At 40.6% G+C, this 18,148-nt stretch overlaps 1 protein-coding gene across 9 annotated transcripts in view; it reads left to right on the top strand.

Annotated features, from left to right (window-relative positions):
* The window catches only part of LOC139612730 (CUB and sushi domain-containing protein 3-like), a 223,133-nt gene that overhangs the window by 78,482 nt on the left and 126,503 nt on the right, over positions 1-18,148 (top strand). For all 9 annotated transcript variants that reach the window (XM_071468639.1, XM_071468635.1, XM_071468631.1 and 6 more), the window contains 6 exons: positions 7,135-7,251; positions 11,528-11,743; positions 13,049-13,237; positions 14,050-14,219; positions 15,496-15,652; positions 17,728-17,919. In XM_071468639.1, coding sequence (XP_071324740.1) covers positions 7,135-7,251; positions 11,528-11,743; positions 13,049-13,237; positions 14,050-14,219; positions 15,496-15,652; positions 17,728-17,919 — 1,041 coding nt within the window. The remainder of the gene's footprint in view (positions 1-7,134; positions 7,252-11,527; positions 11,744-13,048; positions 13,238-14,049; positions 14,220-15,495; positions 15,653-17,727; positions 17,920-18,148) is intronic.

Raw genomic sequence — 18,148 nt, 5'->3', positions numbered from 1 at the left:
ACAAAGGAGAGCGTGTCGAGCTCGGTGGTGGGTGAGAAGACCACACTGGGCATCTAAACGGGAGGGCTCAAGTAGCTTCCAACACTGGCCAGGTGTGGGAAGTTACTGTGATGTGACCTCAACCCCGCCCAGCCAAGGACCTGCAAGACAAAACAACACACAGTACACTGGGCAAAGGCACTAGGGCTGTCACACCCCCCCCCCATAAAGTCAGGGTCCCAAAAGGGAACCCTGGCAAACAACCAGTCTACAGTCTCCACTCATCTATACTGCATATACATATACGCGTACCCAGATACCCACATCTCTATTATTTTCTATAAAAAATACAAATGAAACAACTAAGTATCAAAATATATAATACAAAAAAAAAAACACAACACCTCACTGTTTAAGTTTCCCACAGAAGCTTACTAACAAGGAGCCCGGGACAACGCATCCGCCACAACATTGTCCCGCCCCTTGATGTGTTGGATGTCCAGACTGTAAGACTGGAGGAACAGAGCCCAACGAACCAGCCTCTGATTAGGACACTGCAAAGAACTGAGAAAAGTTAAAGGATTGTGATCTGTAAAGACCACCACAGGCGCGGAGTTAATGTACACGCTGAAGTACTGCAAGGCCAATATCAACGCTAATGTTTCCTTTTCTATAACTGAATAACTCAGCTGATGTCTGTTAAACTTCCTAGAAAAGAAACAAACTGGCTTGTCCACTCCCAAATCATCGGCCTGCAACAGCACCGCCCCAGCGCCCACGTAGCTGGCGTCTACCTCAAGCTTAAACGGCCTATCCCACCGCGGGGCAGCCAGAACAGGAGCACCACATATGAGAGCCTTCACACTATTAAAAGCTGTTTGGCACGCTGCTGACCAGACATATTTAACCTTAGCTTTTAACAGGTTTGTGAGGGGCGCAACAACAGTAGAAAAATTCCTACAAAAACACCAATAGTAACCAACTAGCCCCAAAAAACGCATAAGCGCCTTTTTAGTCGGTGGCGGGGCATAGTCATCGATAGCCTGCACCTTAGCACGTACCGGGCACACTCTACCTTGACCCACTACACGACCCAGATAAGTGACTGTAGCCTTTGCAAACTCGCATTTAGCCAGATTAACAGTTAAGTGTGCGTGAGCCAAGCGGTCAAACAGTTCCTCAATCCGGACAAGATGACTATCCCAATCATCTGAGAAGACAACCACATCATCTAAATACACTGAGCAACCTTCCAGATCTCCAACAACCATATTCATTAAGCGCTGAAAGGTAGCCGGTGCATTCCGCAACCCAAAGGGCATTACTGTGTAAGAATATAATCCTGTCGGTGTAATGAACGCAGCAATCTCCCGTGCCCTCTCTGACAAGGGAACCTGCCAGTAACCCTTCAGTAGCTCAAACTTACTGACGTACTTCGCCGCCCCGACTTGATCGACGCAGTCTTCCATCCGAGGAAGAGGAAAAGAATCAGATTTTGTGACATTATTCACCTTACGGAAGTCTGAACAAAATCTAGGCGTGTTATCGGCCTTTGGCACAAGCAAACAGGGTGACGCCCAACTGGATGAAGAAGGCTCGGCAATACCATTGTCAAGCATGTACTTAACCTCAGCATCAAGATGTTTACGCTTCTCCGGGTGAACCCGATAAAACCTCTGCTTAATAGGTTTACTATCCCCAACATCTATATCGTGCTCCACCAAATGTGTACGTGTAGGTGTGTCTCCAAACAGACATGAATACCGTTTAATCAAGTCAATCAATTGACTACGTTCTGACACCTCCAAATGGCCCAACAAGCTCTCCAGATCCGTCAGCAACTCGGAATTCTTCAAACGACCACAAAGTACAGCCTCATCGGGTCTCAACAAGTCTTCCCCCCCTTGCCCTGCCACAGCATGAGGGGACACAGACACTGACAAACAACTCGGATGTACACCAGAAACATGTGCTTCCTGATTGACTGACTGATTTTCACGAGAATAGTATGGTTTCAACAAGTTAACGTGACAAAGCTGAGTAGATGATCTACGATTTGGAGTGGCTATCACGTAATTCTGATCCGATACTTTCTTCAACACCGAATATGGACCTGAGAACTTAGCCTGAAACGGAGAGGTAACAATCGGCAACAGAGCCAGTACCTGATCTCCTGGGAGAAAAACACGATTCTCAACCTGCCGATCATAATGTTGCTTCATTTTTCCCTGTGCAGAGGCCAAATTTTCCCTGGCCACCTCCTGAGCTCTATACAACCTATACCTAAAACCATTCAAATACTCGATAAGGTTTTGAGGCGGCTGTGCCTCTTTCCAGTTGTCCTGCAGAAGTGCCAAGGGACCACGTACCGTATGGCCGAAAACAAGGTCATTGGGGCTAAACCCCGTACTCTCCTGGACCACCTCCCGGGCTGCTAACAACAACCAGGGCAAACCCTCCTCCCAGTCCCTGCTCATTTGGACGCAGTACGAGCGCAACATGGACTTGAGAGTCTGATGAAAACCCTCCAATGCGCCCTGGCTCTGCGCATGGTAAGCAGATGCTTGATTATGGTCTATATGCAGTTGCTTCAAAACCTGTGCAAACAAACGCGAAGAAAAGTTTGACCCTTGATCTGACTGAATGACTCAAGGAACACCAAAGACAGAAAAAAACTGCGACAGTGCACGCCTAGACGTAATTCTGTGCAAAGGATAAGCAGCTGGATACCTCGTACTCTGGCACATTACCGTTAGTAAATAACTAGCACCCGACTTAGATGGAGGCAAAGGGCCAACGCAGTCAATAATTAGATGTTCAAAGGGTTGACCCATAGCTGGTATTGGGCAAAGCGAAGCAGGCTTTAACCTCTGATTAGGCTTACTAGTTAACTGACAACTGGGCATGACTTTATATAAGCTGAAACATCTCTTTTCAGCCGAGGCCAAAAAAAATACCTCAAGATGCGATCATACGTCTTCCTGACTCCTAAATGACCAGACTCATCATGGGAAATCTGCAACACCGTGCTACGAAACCTAGAAGGCACAACAACTTGATAAACAGGTTGACCAATAACATGACCACTATGAGGGACCCATTTCCTCATCAGCACATCATTCTGAATGAAGTACCCCTGCGCATGATTTTTTATCTCACTACATGGCCAAGCCATCTCCAGCAACATCTTGAAGGAACCATCGGCGCGCTGCTCCCTCACCAACTCATCATAAGACACAGACCATGGGACCTCAGGAACTAACACATGATGTTGTGAACAGTCCTCACTGTCAGGAGCATCTGCCTCTGACTGGGTGCGTTTCATCACGCGCGTCACAGCGCACGCCCTAAACACCCCAGTGTTTAGGGCGTGTTCCCACACTCAGTTTCACTTTCATCGGGCTCAGTACAAACCAAAGGTAAAGAAGAAACAATAGCAGGGGGTGTCACATCGGCCCACACCCGATTTCCTGCTACATCATTTCCCAAGATCGTTGTAACACCATCCACGGGAAGAGCGGGATGTACGCCGACCGCTACCTCACCCTGAAATAGATCGCACGACAACTTCATTCTGTGCTGAGGTACCTGCAAGACCTCCAACCCAATCCCAAGCACCAGAATAAAAGCACCCGTATAGGACTCCTGTGAAAACGGCAGAACTGATGCTAAAATAAAAGAATCAAAAGCACCAGTGTCCCGTAATATCCTGACAGGCACTTTTTCCTCACTGTCCACCAAAGAAACAAAACCTTCAGTAATGAAAGGCAAATAAGACTCTAGGTCCGAACCACACACCTGTGATTTTAACTCACCCGCTGGAACCTCGCACAACTGTTCCGAAACTGGCACAGCGCACATCGCTGGCTTGGGCTTACTGCCAGGTACAGACTCCTTATTCCGAGATTTAAAAGCAAAACAGTCTCTTCTCCAGTGTCCCCGTTTATGACAGTAATTACAAATTTTATCAGCCTCGCGAGCCCCCTGTTCGTTCCTTGGCTCCAAGCCAAACTGCCTTACCGGGCGACCAGACCCCGCTGCAGCCAAGTATTCCCGGTGCCCGCTGCCACCCTGCGCACCGGGATGCCAGCTGTCCCCGGCATGCGTCAGGACATAATCGTCCGCCAGCGCAGCGGCCTCAGCTGCAGTCTTAACCTTGTGCTCACTGATATAGGTTGCAATCCGCTCCGGAACCGAATTTTTAAACTGCTCTAGGATCATCAGGTCACGCAGAGCCTCATAAGTGCCCGCCCCAGCTGCACAACACCACCGGTCAAACTGGGTGGACAAATCGCGCGCAAACTCCAAATGGGATTTATCACCCCTTCTCCAACTCCTGAACCGCTGCCGATACGCTTCAGGCACAAGCTCATAGGCCTTGAGAACCGCAGACTTCACCACTGCATATTTCAAACTGTCACTATGACTCAAAGAGGAGTATGCCTCCTGTGCTCTACCGGTTAACACACACTGCAACATTAATGTACAAGTGGAATCAGACCACCTACGTGCCTCGGACACACGCTCAAAAAGTGAGAAAAAGGTTTCAGGATCCCTTTCATTAAATTTAGGCACTAACCTCAAATCGCTCATATCCGACCTCTCCGAGGCGCTGCTGACAGAGAGATCCTCCGTAAGCAGAAGATCAGCCGCCACTTTCCCCTCTCTAACAAGAAAGAGTTTTTCCTTCTGCAACTCAAGCTTAGCCTGCTCCGTCTCCTGTCTCATTTTTTCCACTGACAGCGCCTTCTCCAACTCGATACCCTGCCGCATCTTCTCCACTGCGACCTCCCTCTCAGTTTCTAATTTAATCCGCAACAAGAGCAATTCTTTTTGTTGCTCAAAAGACAAACCCGCACCAGGACTCACTAACGGCGTCCAACACTTTCCTTTTTAACAAGTTAAACTTCAAATTTGCTTTCACGGTCTCTTTACTCCGTTTATCACCAACATCAACACTGTAGTAATCAGCTATTTTAACCAACTGATCCTTGGTGCAGTCATCCAAGAATCTTTCAGCTGGCGCCTCCACAAATGCTTTCACCACTTCGTCCATTTTCCACAAACAATCATTAAATCTTAGGTCATTAGGATGTCATATTTTTGATAGAATTTGGGAAAGATTCTGTTTACAGACACAGTAAGTAAACAAAGCCAATCTTTTAGCCACAAATACTTATGGAAAGCTGCCACTAGTAACTGCCAGGAGGTTTTTAAATTAATTTTGCAAAAGGTAACTGGCTTCTTATTGCAGCTTGTTGCATTCCTGTATTTATTCTCAAACCTAATAAACAAACGAACAAACAAAAAACTGGGCCTTCTTAGAATTAGGTAATGACACAAGCATAAAGGCCTGTGGGTTGTCCACAGCAGGTCTGAATGACCAGACAGACGCTTGTCAAAATGCTTTTTATTCAACAAATAGACTTCAGTCCTTGTGTGAACAACCTACCAGGGACTGTTATGAATCTTTTAATGCTGAAGACAAGTTATGCTCAACTTCAAAGCATTTAGTTCAGCATGTTCCTCATAGTTTTGATATCTCACATAATCTCTCTGGGTTATTTTTGTACAGTTTTGCTTTTTGCACCATTTAGAAGCACAGTGAAGGACAATTGTGGCGATTATAGCTGCAGTGTACAAACTGTAAATGATGTCCTTTAATCACAGATCACTCAGTTGAAAGAATATAATGAATAAAATACATGCAAGGGTTGGCAGGGAGCTCAATACCATGCATATGATACAGTGCTGTGTTATCCAGCTTCATCCCACTGGTTGTCACGAAATTCATTTTATATCTTTTCCATGCCTAGGTGTGTGCCAGACTGATGCCAAATGCCTTGGCTCTCTGCCTATGGAGCCTCTGAAGTAGATTGTTTGCCAAGTGTACTCATCCACTTTTAATGACTTTATGTAATTTTGGCTTATTAATAAAATATTTGATATAATTTTGTTGGTGGGTACGGATTCAGGCCTTGATGTGTTGTGCTAGCTGGAGGGCCCAAGGGTGGAAGGAGAGAAGAGAAGAGGAGGGTGGATGTGTGCAGCTGTGGAGCCTCAGGCATCTCAGCGAGCCTCCAAAACATCATCTGACATTCATTACTTTGAAAATATGTACATGCACAAGAGTTCTACTGCTAATATTTGTCAGCAATTGCTGTTTTGAGGAAAGCGTCCGTTTATTTGGCTGCAATGCCACCTTTAGGGCATTCAGGTCAAAGAACACACACACACACACACACACACACACACACACACACACACACACACACACAAAGAAACACATACACTTAAAAAAAACGAAACTTGTCAGATTTCATAAATGCTATATTTAAAAAGCAGTGCCCTTTATGTGAATTGACCTTTTAGTTGAAGCACAATGACAGCATGAGAAAACGGTTCCAGGTTTAAACAATATCCATTTAGACCAGTTAACCTTCAGACGGATCTAGCATTAACCTCCTGGTCCCCAGCAGCCAACGAGGGTAGAGATTTATCTCATTAACACCCTTTGATGAGATAAGGAGCTTTCTGGCAGTAAATTATATGTCAATAGTCAACATGCATGAGAGTCATATTACTGAGGTGACATTAGTGTCATTCATTTAGACAACAGTTCTTATCACCTCATCTGTAACTACTCTACACAGTCGGTTGCAACTGGATTATCTTCCCAAACTGAAAAGTAGTTGGATGCTGTGCTGGAATGATTGTGTCTATTTGGAAAAAAAAAAACAAAATCACTTCCAAGTCACAATTAAAATAAAGCCAGATGCTCTAATCTGCTGAATATGCTTGTTAGTTCATGTGTATTGCAAGTAAATTTAATGGATTATCATGTTTTCTGACAACAACTTTCAGTTTTAGATACCATAGGAGAAGAAGATATGGATGAATAACTGAATTAATGAATAATTTATTGTCCTGCAAGGCAGCTGGGCTGGTTTGAAGAGAGGGAGAGAAGAAAAAAACATTATGTTGGCAGAATTACAGGTATTCATAAAAATAGCAGGACAGGATGTGATATGACTCAAATGCATTATTCATTTAAATCGCTCCTCTGTCTTCAGGTGAAGGATTTATTGGTTCATTTACAATTTTCATTCTTTTTTCACCAACAGTTATCATTCATTATCTCCCCTTTCTATTCAGCATCATGCGGTGGGGATATCAGAGGACCTGGAGGAATAATCTTATCACCTGGCTACCCAGAGCTCTATCCTAACTCTCTTAACTGCACTTGGACTGTAGAAGTCAGCCATGGAAAAGGTAGGAAACCCCACTAATTTCATGTGTTTTATAATACTTTTTTATTATTTCCAGATTTATACAGTTTAGGATCTCTTAAACTACAAATTTTTTGAATATATCTGTTTTCTTCATGTGTGATTTATTCACATACTACACATCAGTTACAGCACATTTATTTTGATAGTTCTTAGCACACACTTAAAACACTCAGTAGTCCTAACAATGGCCATATTATGAGACGATAAATTAAAATGACACGCCCTCATCAGGTTCCAAGAACATTACAAGGATTTATTATTATGAAGTGAGAAGTGCATAAAGCATATATTTTACTTGAGCAAAGATAATTTAAATGCACTGACTTTTTTTCATCATGGGCAACTGGCCAGACTGTACGTAGGGATAATATTAAAGTCGGAGGTGTTCACTTATTGAAAAATTAACTGCTTCTTTTAAAGTGTGCTCTACAATCAGAGAATGCAGTTAAATTTGTATCTCCTCTTTATCAGCAGTTTTTCGGCTTATTGTTCTTGTAATTTGAACAAATGTTGTGCAGCTTCATACATTCTCAAATTGTATGAAGAGAAAATTGCATTTTATAAATTTTTCTTCTACCACATTTAATGAACAGCTCTGACATTTCACTGGTTCACCTGGTAAGAGAATTGTTGTATCTCAGTTTTATTCACAAATAATTCTTAATTTTGTTAGTTTAATTCTGTTATCACGGCACCCACTGTCAGTCATGTGATCAATAACCAGTTGTCCCTTATGTTTGTATTCATTATCATTTGAAAAGTAGACTGAGCTTATCTCAGTGCCCCAGCACCTAGCTGTATTATCTTTGAATTTTACCATGGTGTTTCTTGTTATCCTCTTCCAAGACCCATTGAAATGCCATTTTATACTCTTTGTACATTGTCAGTTGATCCAAATCTAGCATGTCTCTTTCCTTTAAAGAGTGTCACCTTTGATGGTTGAAGTCTCACCATCAGTAATCCCTCCACTCGACTTGTTTGATACTATAAAAACAACATTAAGCATTTTTAAATTTCTGCCTCAAAGGTGTTGCTATATACAGTGGCGAGAAAAAGTATACGAACCTTTTGGAATTACATGGTTTTCGGCTTTAATAACTCATAAAATGTGATCTGATCTTCATCTAAGGCACAAGTATAGACAAACACAATACTTTTAATCTAATAACACGCAAACAATGATATAATATAATATTTCATGTCCTCATTGAACATAAACATTCATAGTGCTGGTGGAAAAATTAAGTGAACGCTTTGATTTAATAAATGGGCTTTGGCACCTCAAACAAGCACTTCCAGTAGCTGCTGTTCAGGAGAAATTCTGGACCACCTATAGAACTGCTTCAGCTCAGCCATATTCTCTGAGCTGGTGTGAGCAGCTCTCTTCAGCTCATTTCACAGCATCTTTATTGAGTTAAGATCTGGGCTCTGACTGGGCCACTCCAACGGGTGAATTTGCTTTGTCTGAAGTGACTCTGGTAGATTTACTTTAATGTTTAGGGTGTCCTGCAGTGTCACCCAGCTTCTACTGAGCTTCAGTTGGTGGACACCTGTCCTGACATGATCCTGTAAGATACCTTGATAAACTTGGGAATTCATTTTTCCCTTGATGATGTCAAGCTGTCCAGGCCCAGCAGCAGCAAAGCCCCAAATCATGATGCTTCCTCCACCCTACTTCACCTTTTGGGTGATGCTTTCATGTTGGTATGCTGCCCTATTAGACTATGGATGTGGAGTTGTGTTTTGTTTTTTTGCTGAGCAGTGGCTTCTTCCATAATGTCCTGTCATGGACACTATGCACCATGCAACCATGCATCATAACTTGTGTATGGCTCATGAACAGAGATGTTAACCAACTCTAATGAGTCATTTAACCCTTTAGCTGTAACTGTTTTACCATGCTGAAAATTCTGCATTGTACACTGTGACAGTTTATCTAATTGTGAACTGACGAATATCATGACTCTTTGAGATGACTTTGTAACCCTTTCAGTTTTATGCAGATCAACAGTGCTTTGTTAGGCATGCAGATGCTTCTTGTGAATAGCATGAAACACCAATCTTGTTTCATTGATTGTTCTCCAGGTTTAAAGCTAATTGACTTCAATTAGCTTTTGGTCATGTCATTGGCCAAGGGGTTCATATAATATTTCCAGTTTAAACTGTGAATGTTTGTGTGATGTATTCCATATGGACAAGACAGTATAATGATTGTGTGTGTTGTTGCATTACTTCAAATAGATTGCCTTTGCTCATAATTATAATTCCAAGTTATAATATCTAACTTTTCCACATTAAAATGTCTAAAAATTAGTAGACCCGTGTTATATATATTTTTTGAGTTATGCCCTTACCTTATCCCAAATGTTTCCAGCAATTCTCAAATCAGAGAAATACATGATTTTAGTCATTGTATTTGGTTGCCTCTCATAGTTTTTTCCAGAAGCTAAAAGTTGACTTTTATCCTGTTTTAAGCCTCATTTTAAGATACACTTTTTGCAGCTTGCTCATTTTCAACTATATAAAAACCTCCTGAACACATCTGGTTCATAAATAAGCTGTTAGTTAGATTAGTAGTCTTAGCTCCCAACCCTTTCCTAATGTCCTGTGTCTGCCATACAGAGTCAGTGAAACACTGACTTTATATGTGAAACTACTTTCAGTGCTTTTAATGGTTATAATTACTGGGTCTGTTTGTTTTGGAGAGAAGGAGACCTCTGTAGATAATTCAGCTCCAGGTAAAAAACTCCTGAATAACTGACATTGAAGAAATCCAAACCGGGAGAAATTTACAGCACTGGAAGTGAAGACAACAACTCCCATGATCCCACGCTATTTCACCCAACATCATCTTTTGTCATTGTGTTGATTGAGAGCACTGCATTTAAATACAGATCTGATAATATTTTAGGACAAATTTATGTATAAATGCAGCTAATTCTGAAGGATTCACCTCACATGTTCGCTTACTTCACATGTAGCCTCTAAGAGGAGACTGGTATGCAATTAATTATCACTTCCATGATAATTTTTTTTATCATGGAAGTGATTTACCTCGTGTATTTTTATCCTCTGGCTATGGACTGGAAGACAAATTCATCTTTAGGGATAGTATCTATGTAACTATTCCACTCAGTAATTACCAACATCCCATACGTACTGTATTAAAATATCGGGATGTTCCCTCACGGGAATGACTCTTGATTAATTGATCATTTGCTTTTACCCTTTGTAATATAACTGCTGCTTTACAGAGCATAATCAATCATTTCATTTTGTTATTTTATGGCCATTTGGGACTTTTTTTTTATCAAGTGAGCCAAACATAGTTAAGGACATTATGGAGTTATATTTAGAAAGTTTCAACAGATGGCATTAAAGTGGCAGTGCTTATTGTATTGAAAAGCAGCCAACCGACCATCATGGATAAAGTTATGTTGTTTCTGGGTCTCACTGTTATTACAGTAGGAAAATAAAAGCAGGTGCTCAAACATAGACCTGCTTTTCAAGCCTAAATAATAGTTTGTTTGATAGGAAGTGGAGAATCCTTTTGACCAACCTGGACACAATTAATAGATTTTCTGTGCTGCTGAGCAGATAATGTCCTCTCTTCTCACTGTATAATGCTCATGTGCTGGTGGAAAGGCTATGCCTCTTCAATTACAGTTTTGAAAAGGAAAATGAAAATGCAAGTTTAATAAAAATAAAGGCCATCAGGGCAAATTCTTTCTACTTTTCACTTGAAGTTCTCTTTTCACTTTCAAATTGCTTTTAATCTTTTTGTGCCATTTCTTTTAGATGTAACATTTTCCTTTTTGAATTTTCATTTTAGAATGATAATGAATGATTTTAGCAGGATTCATTTCAGTATGCCTGCCCCTTGTCCTGCTGTGGATTAAAGTATTATTATTTATAGTATATTATTTAATGAATGAAAAATGCATTCTGTAGATTGATGTTTCAGCAAGCTAAAGCCAAATGAAGAGCTTGTCTTTAATCATGATAATGACATTTGAAATTATAGCTCAAATTTAAATTGAATAGTCACAATCAGCTTGAGGTCATTTCTTTGAATTGTAGTCTGTGCTCTACAGTATAATTATATTCTAAAATTGATTTTTTTAACCTTATGTAGAACAGTATGGACATAAAAAAGTCAAATTTATGTATTACATATTCTATTCAAAGCTTTATCAGTGATTCTTTGTATTTTCCTGAAAATCTCTAAACTGGGCTGTCTTATTTTCTCCTCCAAGGTGTCCAATTCACTTTTCAATCCTTCCACCTGGAGGATCACCATGACTACCTGCTGATAACAGAAAACGGCAGCTTTGCCCAGCCACTGGCTCGACTCACTGGCTCTGAGAGGCCGGCGCCAGTTAACGCTGGCCTGTATGGGAACTTCAAGGCCCAGCTACGCTTCATTTCTGACTTCTCCATATCGCTGCAGGGATTCAACATCTCCTTCTCGGGTATGAGGTTTCTGTAAGAGACAGGGAGTCGGAAGTATTGGTGGGCATATAGTCAAGAGGGGCAGGGAAGATTTTAAGAGAAGAAGGGGGTAGAAAGCAAAAGTGACAGACAGAACTAGAAAGACAACTCATTCAGTGATGAGATCAAAAGTAGTAAGCCTCTCTAAAGTATGCATAAAATAACGTACCTCAGGCTGCGTCGATCAAAAGAGGATAATTGAGAGACGATAAGGTCACGCAGGTAGAAGATGTCTGGCCATGATAGGAATGATCATCAAAGCATGCCATGTGGGTCGGACAGAGGGAGAGAGGGGGTGGGGTATACAGAAATAATGGGGCTCCCATATAGAGACCAAGACATGGAGAAATAGAGAGAGGTGGAGATACCAGGCTTAGGGAGGGAGATGGAGAGAGAGGAGATGAGACAGATGGTGATGCTGAGTGAGCAGGGTTGATGGAGAGGGCGGGGAGAGGGAGATAGTGAGGGAGAGAGAAAGAGAGAGAGAGACAATAAAGTTGAAAAGGAGAGAAAGTGAGAGTGAGTCTGCTTCATGGGCATTCTGGCTAAATGTTTGCCTGCTGTTCGCTGAAGTGAAGCACAACTTATGCAGCCATGAATATTCATGAAATTTAGTTTGTGAGTGTGTGTTTGTGTGTGTGTGTAGAGTGTGTGTGTGTGTGTGTCTCTATGTTCTTGCTCTGTAATTAGCATCTATAGATTTCCTGATTAGAATTCATTTTCTAACCTTTTATGACCTTTGATGAAAATTTGCCAATGCTGTCAGGCTACACTCTACATTAGGGTGCTGCTATAGCATGTTGCTGTCCTGAAATCAATAGGCCGACATAGCTGTGCATACTGCCAGATACAGACCGTGAGAGGAGTGCTTATTCTTCTTACGTCACCTAAGTTGCATCTACAAATCGAAATGATAAGGCCACCAACAGCCCATATATAACAATACTACACACAGAGTGGCCTAGTTTTTAGAGAGCCCATCCTTCATCCAGACATCCTGGGTTGAAGCTTATGGCATGTAACCCAACCTGATGAAGTGTCCATGAGTAAGACAGTTAATCCCCACAAGCCACAATATTGTTTCTTTGGCTGAATGTGTTTTCAAAGAGTTTCTTTGAAAGCAGCAAGAGAACAGATTTTCCCTGTGGTGATTATTATCAATATCAAGTATACAGTAAGTAACAAATCATTAATATAGTTAATTCTCATTAATATTAGAAATATATTTTTGTGTGCATTTCTATGTTTTGCAACTGATTTTTTTTCTTTGACTGTCATCTCTCCAGAGTACGATCTCGAACCCTGTCAGGACCCTGGTACACCTCGGTTCGGCTGGCACACAGGCTCCAGGTTTGGAATTGGAGACTCTCTGGCGTTCTACTGCAATACAGGCTATCGTCTGCAGGGGGCAAGGGAGATCGTGTGCTTGGGAGGTGGCCGCCGAATGTGGAGTGCCCCTCTGCCAAGGTGTGTGGGTACGTGGTCAGCTGCTTTTATTCTGTTTTCTTCTTTGTTTATGAATGTTTATTGCAGAATTTACCCTGTTAGCCAATCTCAGGTTTTAAATGTATTTAGCACAAATATAAACTTTTTATGAGACATGCAAGAACTCAGTGGAATTAGATTTGCTGTAATAAAAGTAAAAACTCAGAACTGTGATTAATACTGATGTGAACTTCTAGGTTAAAACGATCCTGGGAGATCTCTTTTCTACTGAAGGCTGCAACAAAGTCAGGTTCAAGTCAGAGGGGTTCAGGGACAATACCACTGCACTAGTCAAATAGGAAAAATATTTATCTAGGGCATATAGTGATTTTTTTAAAATTGGCAGTGAGTTTTAAAGTTAGCATATTCTTGTTTTAAAGGAAAAAAATCATTTAAAATTTGTGTTGTTTATTCCAGGTATACATAAACAATGTGCAGAAATGCATAGCTTGTATTGATGTTTTTTTACTTGTTTTTTTCAGAACAGTTAAAAGCATGTTTTTGCATTGAGCGTTTTATAATCTACTCAAAATTTCACAATGTATCAGTGCCAGCTGATAATGGTTATTATAATACTAAAGTAATAAAAGGAATGGACACTTGGATGAATCAAGGATCATCCAAATAACACATTAGAATTATACCTTTATCTCTTTAGTAACATGCAGATTGGTTATATAATATCTGTTAAATCTAGGACGTTAATTTTTTCCAGATTTACTAGATACTAGAAATTGTTTTTGCAGATCCTCTTGTTGGTTAACTGTTTATGTCTGTCCTCTTTGTGTTGGTTTTCTTGCAGCGGAGTGTGGATCAACAGTCTCCAACAATGAGGGAGTTCTTTTGTCACCAAATTATCCAATGAACTATGACAACAGCCACGAATGTGTATACAGCATTCAGGTCCAAACAGGCAAAGGCATCAACATCACTGCCAGCACCTTTCAACTTGCACAAGGTGACATCCTTAAGGTAAAGACATAATACAGTTGTGTGTCTTTGTTAACAGAAGATAGATAACCAACAAATAAACAGAGGGCTTGGGTTAAGAACTAAGTCAAATCAATTTGTGTCAGATTTTAGTCAATGGTTCAGTGAATGAGGCAGGTCCTGGTGCTTTGTATTATCTACAACATAGGAAACTTAAAAAGAATGCTGTGGAAAGCACCGGGCAGAATACAGAATTGTTTTGCCTTGAAAGGATTTGTTTTTTTGCTCAAGGGCATTTTAACAGATTTGGTAAGCACCACAGATGTGATGCAAATGACTATGTAGTCCCCACTTCACAGCTGGAATGCACTTTTTTTGGGATGCAGATGTCTTGTCGAATGTTTCAATTAACAGCATTGTAGCCTACCATGTGTGCTTTTAGTAATGGGGTTTTGTAGACAGCAATCTCTTGCACTGAGTCATTTATTGAACATTTGAAATATGGAAAGACAAGCTTATAGAGCTTAATTTACTTTAAGAAAAAGAAAAAGAAAACAAAACAAAGGCTACCCCAGTAGTATTTCCAGAGGAAGAGCCAAGAGCCTTGTATTTCATTTCTTGTTATTTCACAGATGTCAATCAGGAAAGAATATACATACTGCTGGAAATTCATAGCCTACTTGCGGATGTAAAAGGAGCTTCTTCAACAAATAATTTACCTTAGGTGCATGGTTCAAAACGTATATGTGCTGAAAAAGAATAACAAATAAACACTAAAAATCAATTATTTTTAGCAAAAAAAAATGTAAACACCTTACTCTTTGCTTTGAGAATACACTGGTTTAAATCTCTCTTTGGATTTGAGGATGTCAGTTTTGATTAACATTTAACATTTTATTTGGTTAATAACTGTAATTCACTAAACCCACCCATCCATTTGATTAAATATATCCAATATCATTATATAAAAAGAGCGATTACACCATCACATGTCCAAAACAGTCTTTTTTTTGACATCAGCCTGCATTAATCAGCTCTACAGACACACAGTATCAAATGAATGGGAGGAATTATGGTCACTCAATCTAATTTTCACATCTCATTTAAGACACTGATTTTGCAATAGATGTGTCATATAAAACAGGATATACAGTATTAATTCCTTCTTTTTTTAATTGTCACTCTCTGTGTCCAGTATTAATATTTAGTTCTTAATATTATCATTGTACTCAAATGTAGGTTGCCCTCTATAAGCAGCAACGCTCCACATCATGTCCCTCTCTGTCTCCACATCATGACCGTCTCTGTCTCTGATCAGGTGTATGATGGTAAGGACGGTGCAGCTCCACTCCTTGGCACCTACACAGGCACGCTGATGCAAGGGCTGTCCCTCACTAGCACTTCCAACCATCTGTGGCTTGAATTCTATTCAGACCAGGAGTTGACAGCAGCGGGATTCCGGCTCATATACCACAGTGAGTCACATCTCATTTCCCTGGGGGAGGAGGGCCCTAAAGCTTTTCCAAATTAGTGAATTTAGCCTCACTTCAGGAGCCAGGCATTTCAAGTAGCAGAATTTAAAAGAAAATTTTAATTGACCCTCACCCTGCTTCACTGTGTCTTTCACTGTCAGGGTATCCATTAAACACAGCATGGTGTTTCTGCTCCATTCCTGCAAGAAAATTAGCTTTTTCTTTTCTCTCTTTCTCTCCCTCTGTCTTGCTTTATGTGAATCCCTTTACCCTCTTTTCTTTTGCTCTCCACGTCTTCAGTTAGCATCTATGTCAGCCTAACTGTACCTTGTTAAAACAGGTGAATTATTGTTGGGATATTTTGAAATCACTGTGTTTGTGTTCTGTGCGTTAACAATGTGTATGTGCATGCACTGTAGACGGTGTGTGGCTCTACATAAGAGTGAGTGTGTTTATATTGAAAGTTTGGGTCATTGCTATAAGTGGGCCAGTAATAGATGGGTTTTGTTTCTCTCCCTAATTGGCTTGCTGACTGCGTATTGTTGCTAACGGATAGTAATTTATTATTGTGACGAGAGGATGTTTTGGTGACACTGCATTTTGCAGTCCAATTTAAAGTGTTTTTGTGTTCACCTGCAAATGAGCTCTCTGAATTCTTTTTGTTTACTAGTTGGTTTGTAAGGTAGAATTCAACATAGTTAGTGAGAATTGCAACAGTACAAACAGTTTTGACTTGAATAGTATGAAAGCCCAAAAAAGTTTTTAGTTAACTTGCGGTTACCAGACCTACACTAGCAATTTTCTTTCTGTGATAATTACAATAAACGTGCCAGGAACAAACGCTTAGATAAAAGTTAGCAATAACAGTAACGGTATATCACTATATAACAGTTCAAATAAAATAACAGTTTTACGAGTGCAGTTCGCCATTACTCATGTTAGAAGGTTTAGATCCTGACAAAAATAATAATAAGACATATAGTCATCAGGAATGTGTACTCTTTTACAACAACTAAATAAACTGGCAGCAGCATCTAAATGCAACTGTAATTAGTTCAGAAGAAATGATAGTTTAATAATAAGCTGCCTTTTAAGTTACAAAATTACCTATAATTAAGTATCACATAATTCAATTTCATTTCAGATTCTTCCAGCGATGTGCACAAAGTAAATAGCAGAATGTAAGCTAGCACCTTTTATCCATCTCAAAATGCAGTCTTTACTCTGTCTTTTCAACCAGAATGAATAGCCCTTTTCAACTTGGAGAGGATTGACTGATATATGAACAGCGAGAGGGCAAGGGCAAGGTGGGGCGTGAGCACCTTAAATCTTGTCTGATGATCAGATTTCATGATGACATGAAATCTGATCATGTTTTCATGACTCTTCTACCAGAAGTGCTGAGGTAATTTTCTAAATGTGAGGAGTAACTGCTGGAGATTTATACTGGGCATGACACTTGTTATACTACCCTAACATCTGGCATGGGCATGGACCTTGCTGTGAGAAGAGATCATAAATCAGCAGTGCTGGGTTTATGTGCGGCCACTGTTGCTGCATAGCAGAACACTTACCTTTAGTACCTGAAAGAGAGGAACACATATAAAGGCCATGGTCAAGTCCAAACATGGTGAGCTAAAGAGTTATTGCAACATTTTCTTGTTTGTGGCTAGTTTATTTTATTCCTTTTGTAATACCCCAAAGTGTTACGAGTGGATGGGCTGTTTCTCAGTCGTGGTAAATGTCCACACTCAATTTAACATTTAATTGTGAACGTCTAATTTTGCTTTTTGTCCAAAGTAAATCTTTCACTGCCAAGTAATATAATGGCACTGTAAGCCCAGTTCTCATTTGTGCTCAACCGGAAATTAATTCTCAAAGCTCAATCAATACCTCTTTACAATACAGATAAATGGGAATATGGTGCTGGTTTACAGAATGGCTTTCTCCAGATGACTTGGCTTTAAATGCTGACTCATAATTCTGTGTATATATGGGCCCATGGTCTTCATGTTATCTCATTTTTCAACTCATTTTCTTCTCTACCCCCCTCTCTTTTCTCACTTGTACTTGTCCAGGCTTTGAGCTATCCCACTGTGATGATCCAGGTGTGCCGCAATTCGGCTTCAAAGTCAGTGACCAGGGTCACTTTGCTGGAAGTGCCATCACGTTCGGCTGTGATCAAGGTTACACCCTGCACGGCAGTGGCATACTTAAGTGCATGACCGGGGAGAGAAGAGCATGGGACAACCACCTCCCATCATGTATAGGTAATCCTTTCTATGTCTATATGTCTGTGTTTGTCTCCGTTTCAGTTTTGGGTTCTAGACATTATTTTCATCTCTCTCTCTCCTTCTGTAGTATCTTACATTATTATTCAGGCCAGGTACACTGTCAGCATTGCTCAGCTAGGTGTTAATCCCAAGGATTTATCCTTACATGATTTCTACTTAATTGAACTGTGTTGAAAGAAAATACGCTGCTTGTCATTTTGTAGGA

This window comes from Trachinotus anak, unplaced genomic scaffold (assembly GCF_046630095.1).
Source record: "Trachinotus anak isolate AG129_WGS33_773 ecotype Australia unplaced genomic scaffold, CSIRO_AGI_Tana_v1 ptg000032l, whole genome shotgun sequence".
Classification (NCBI taxonomy): Eukaryota; Metazoa; Chordata; class Actinopteri; order Carangiformes; family Carangidae; genus Trachinotus; species Trachinotus anak.
Note: the sequence above shows the minus strand (reverse complement) of the source record. Positions and strands in the feature narration are given on the sequence as shown.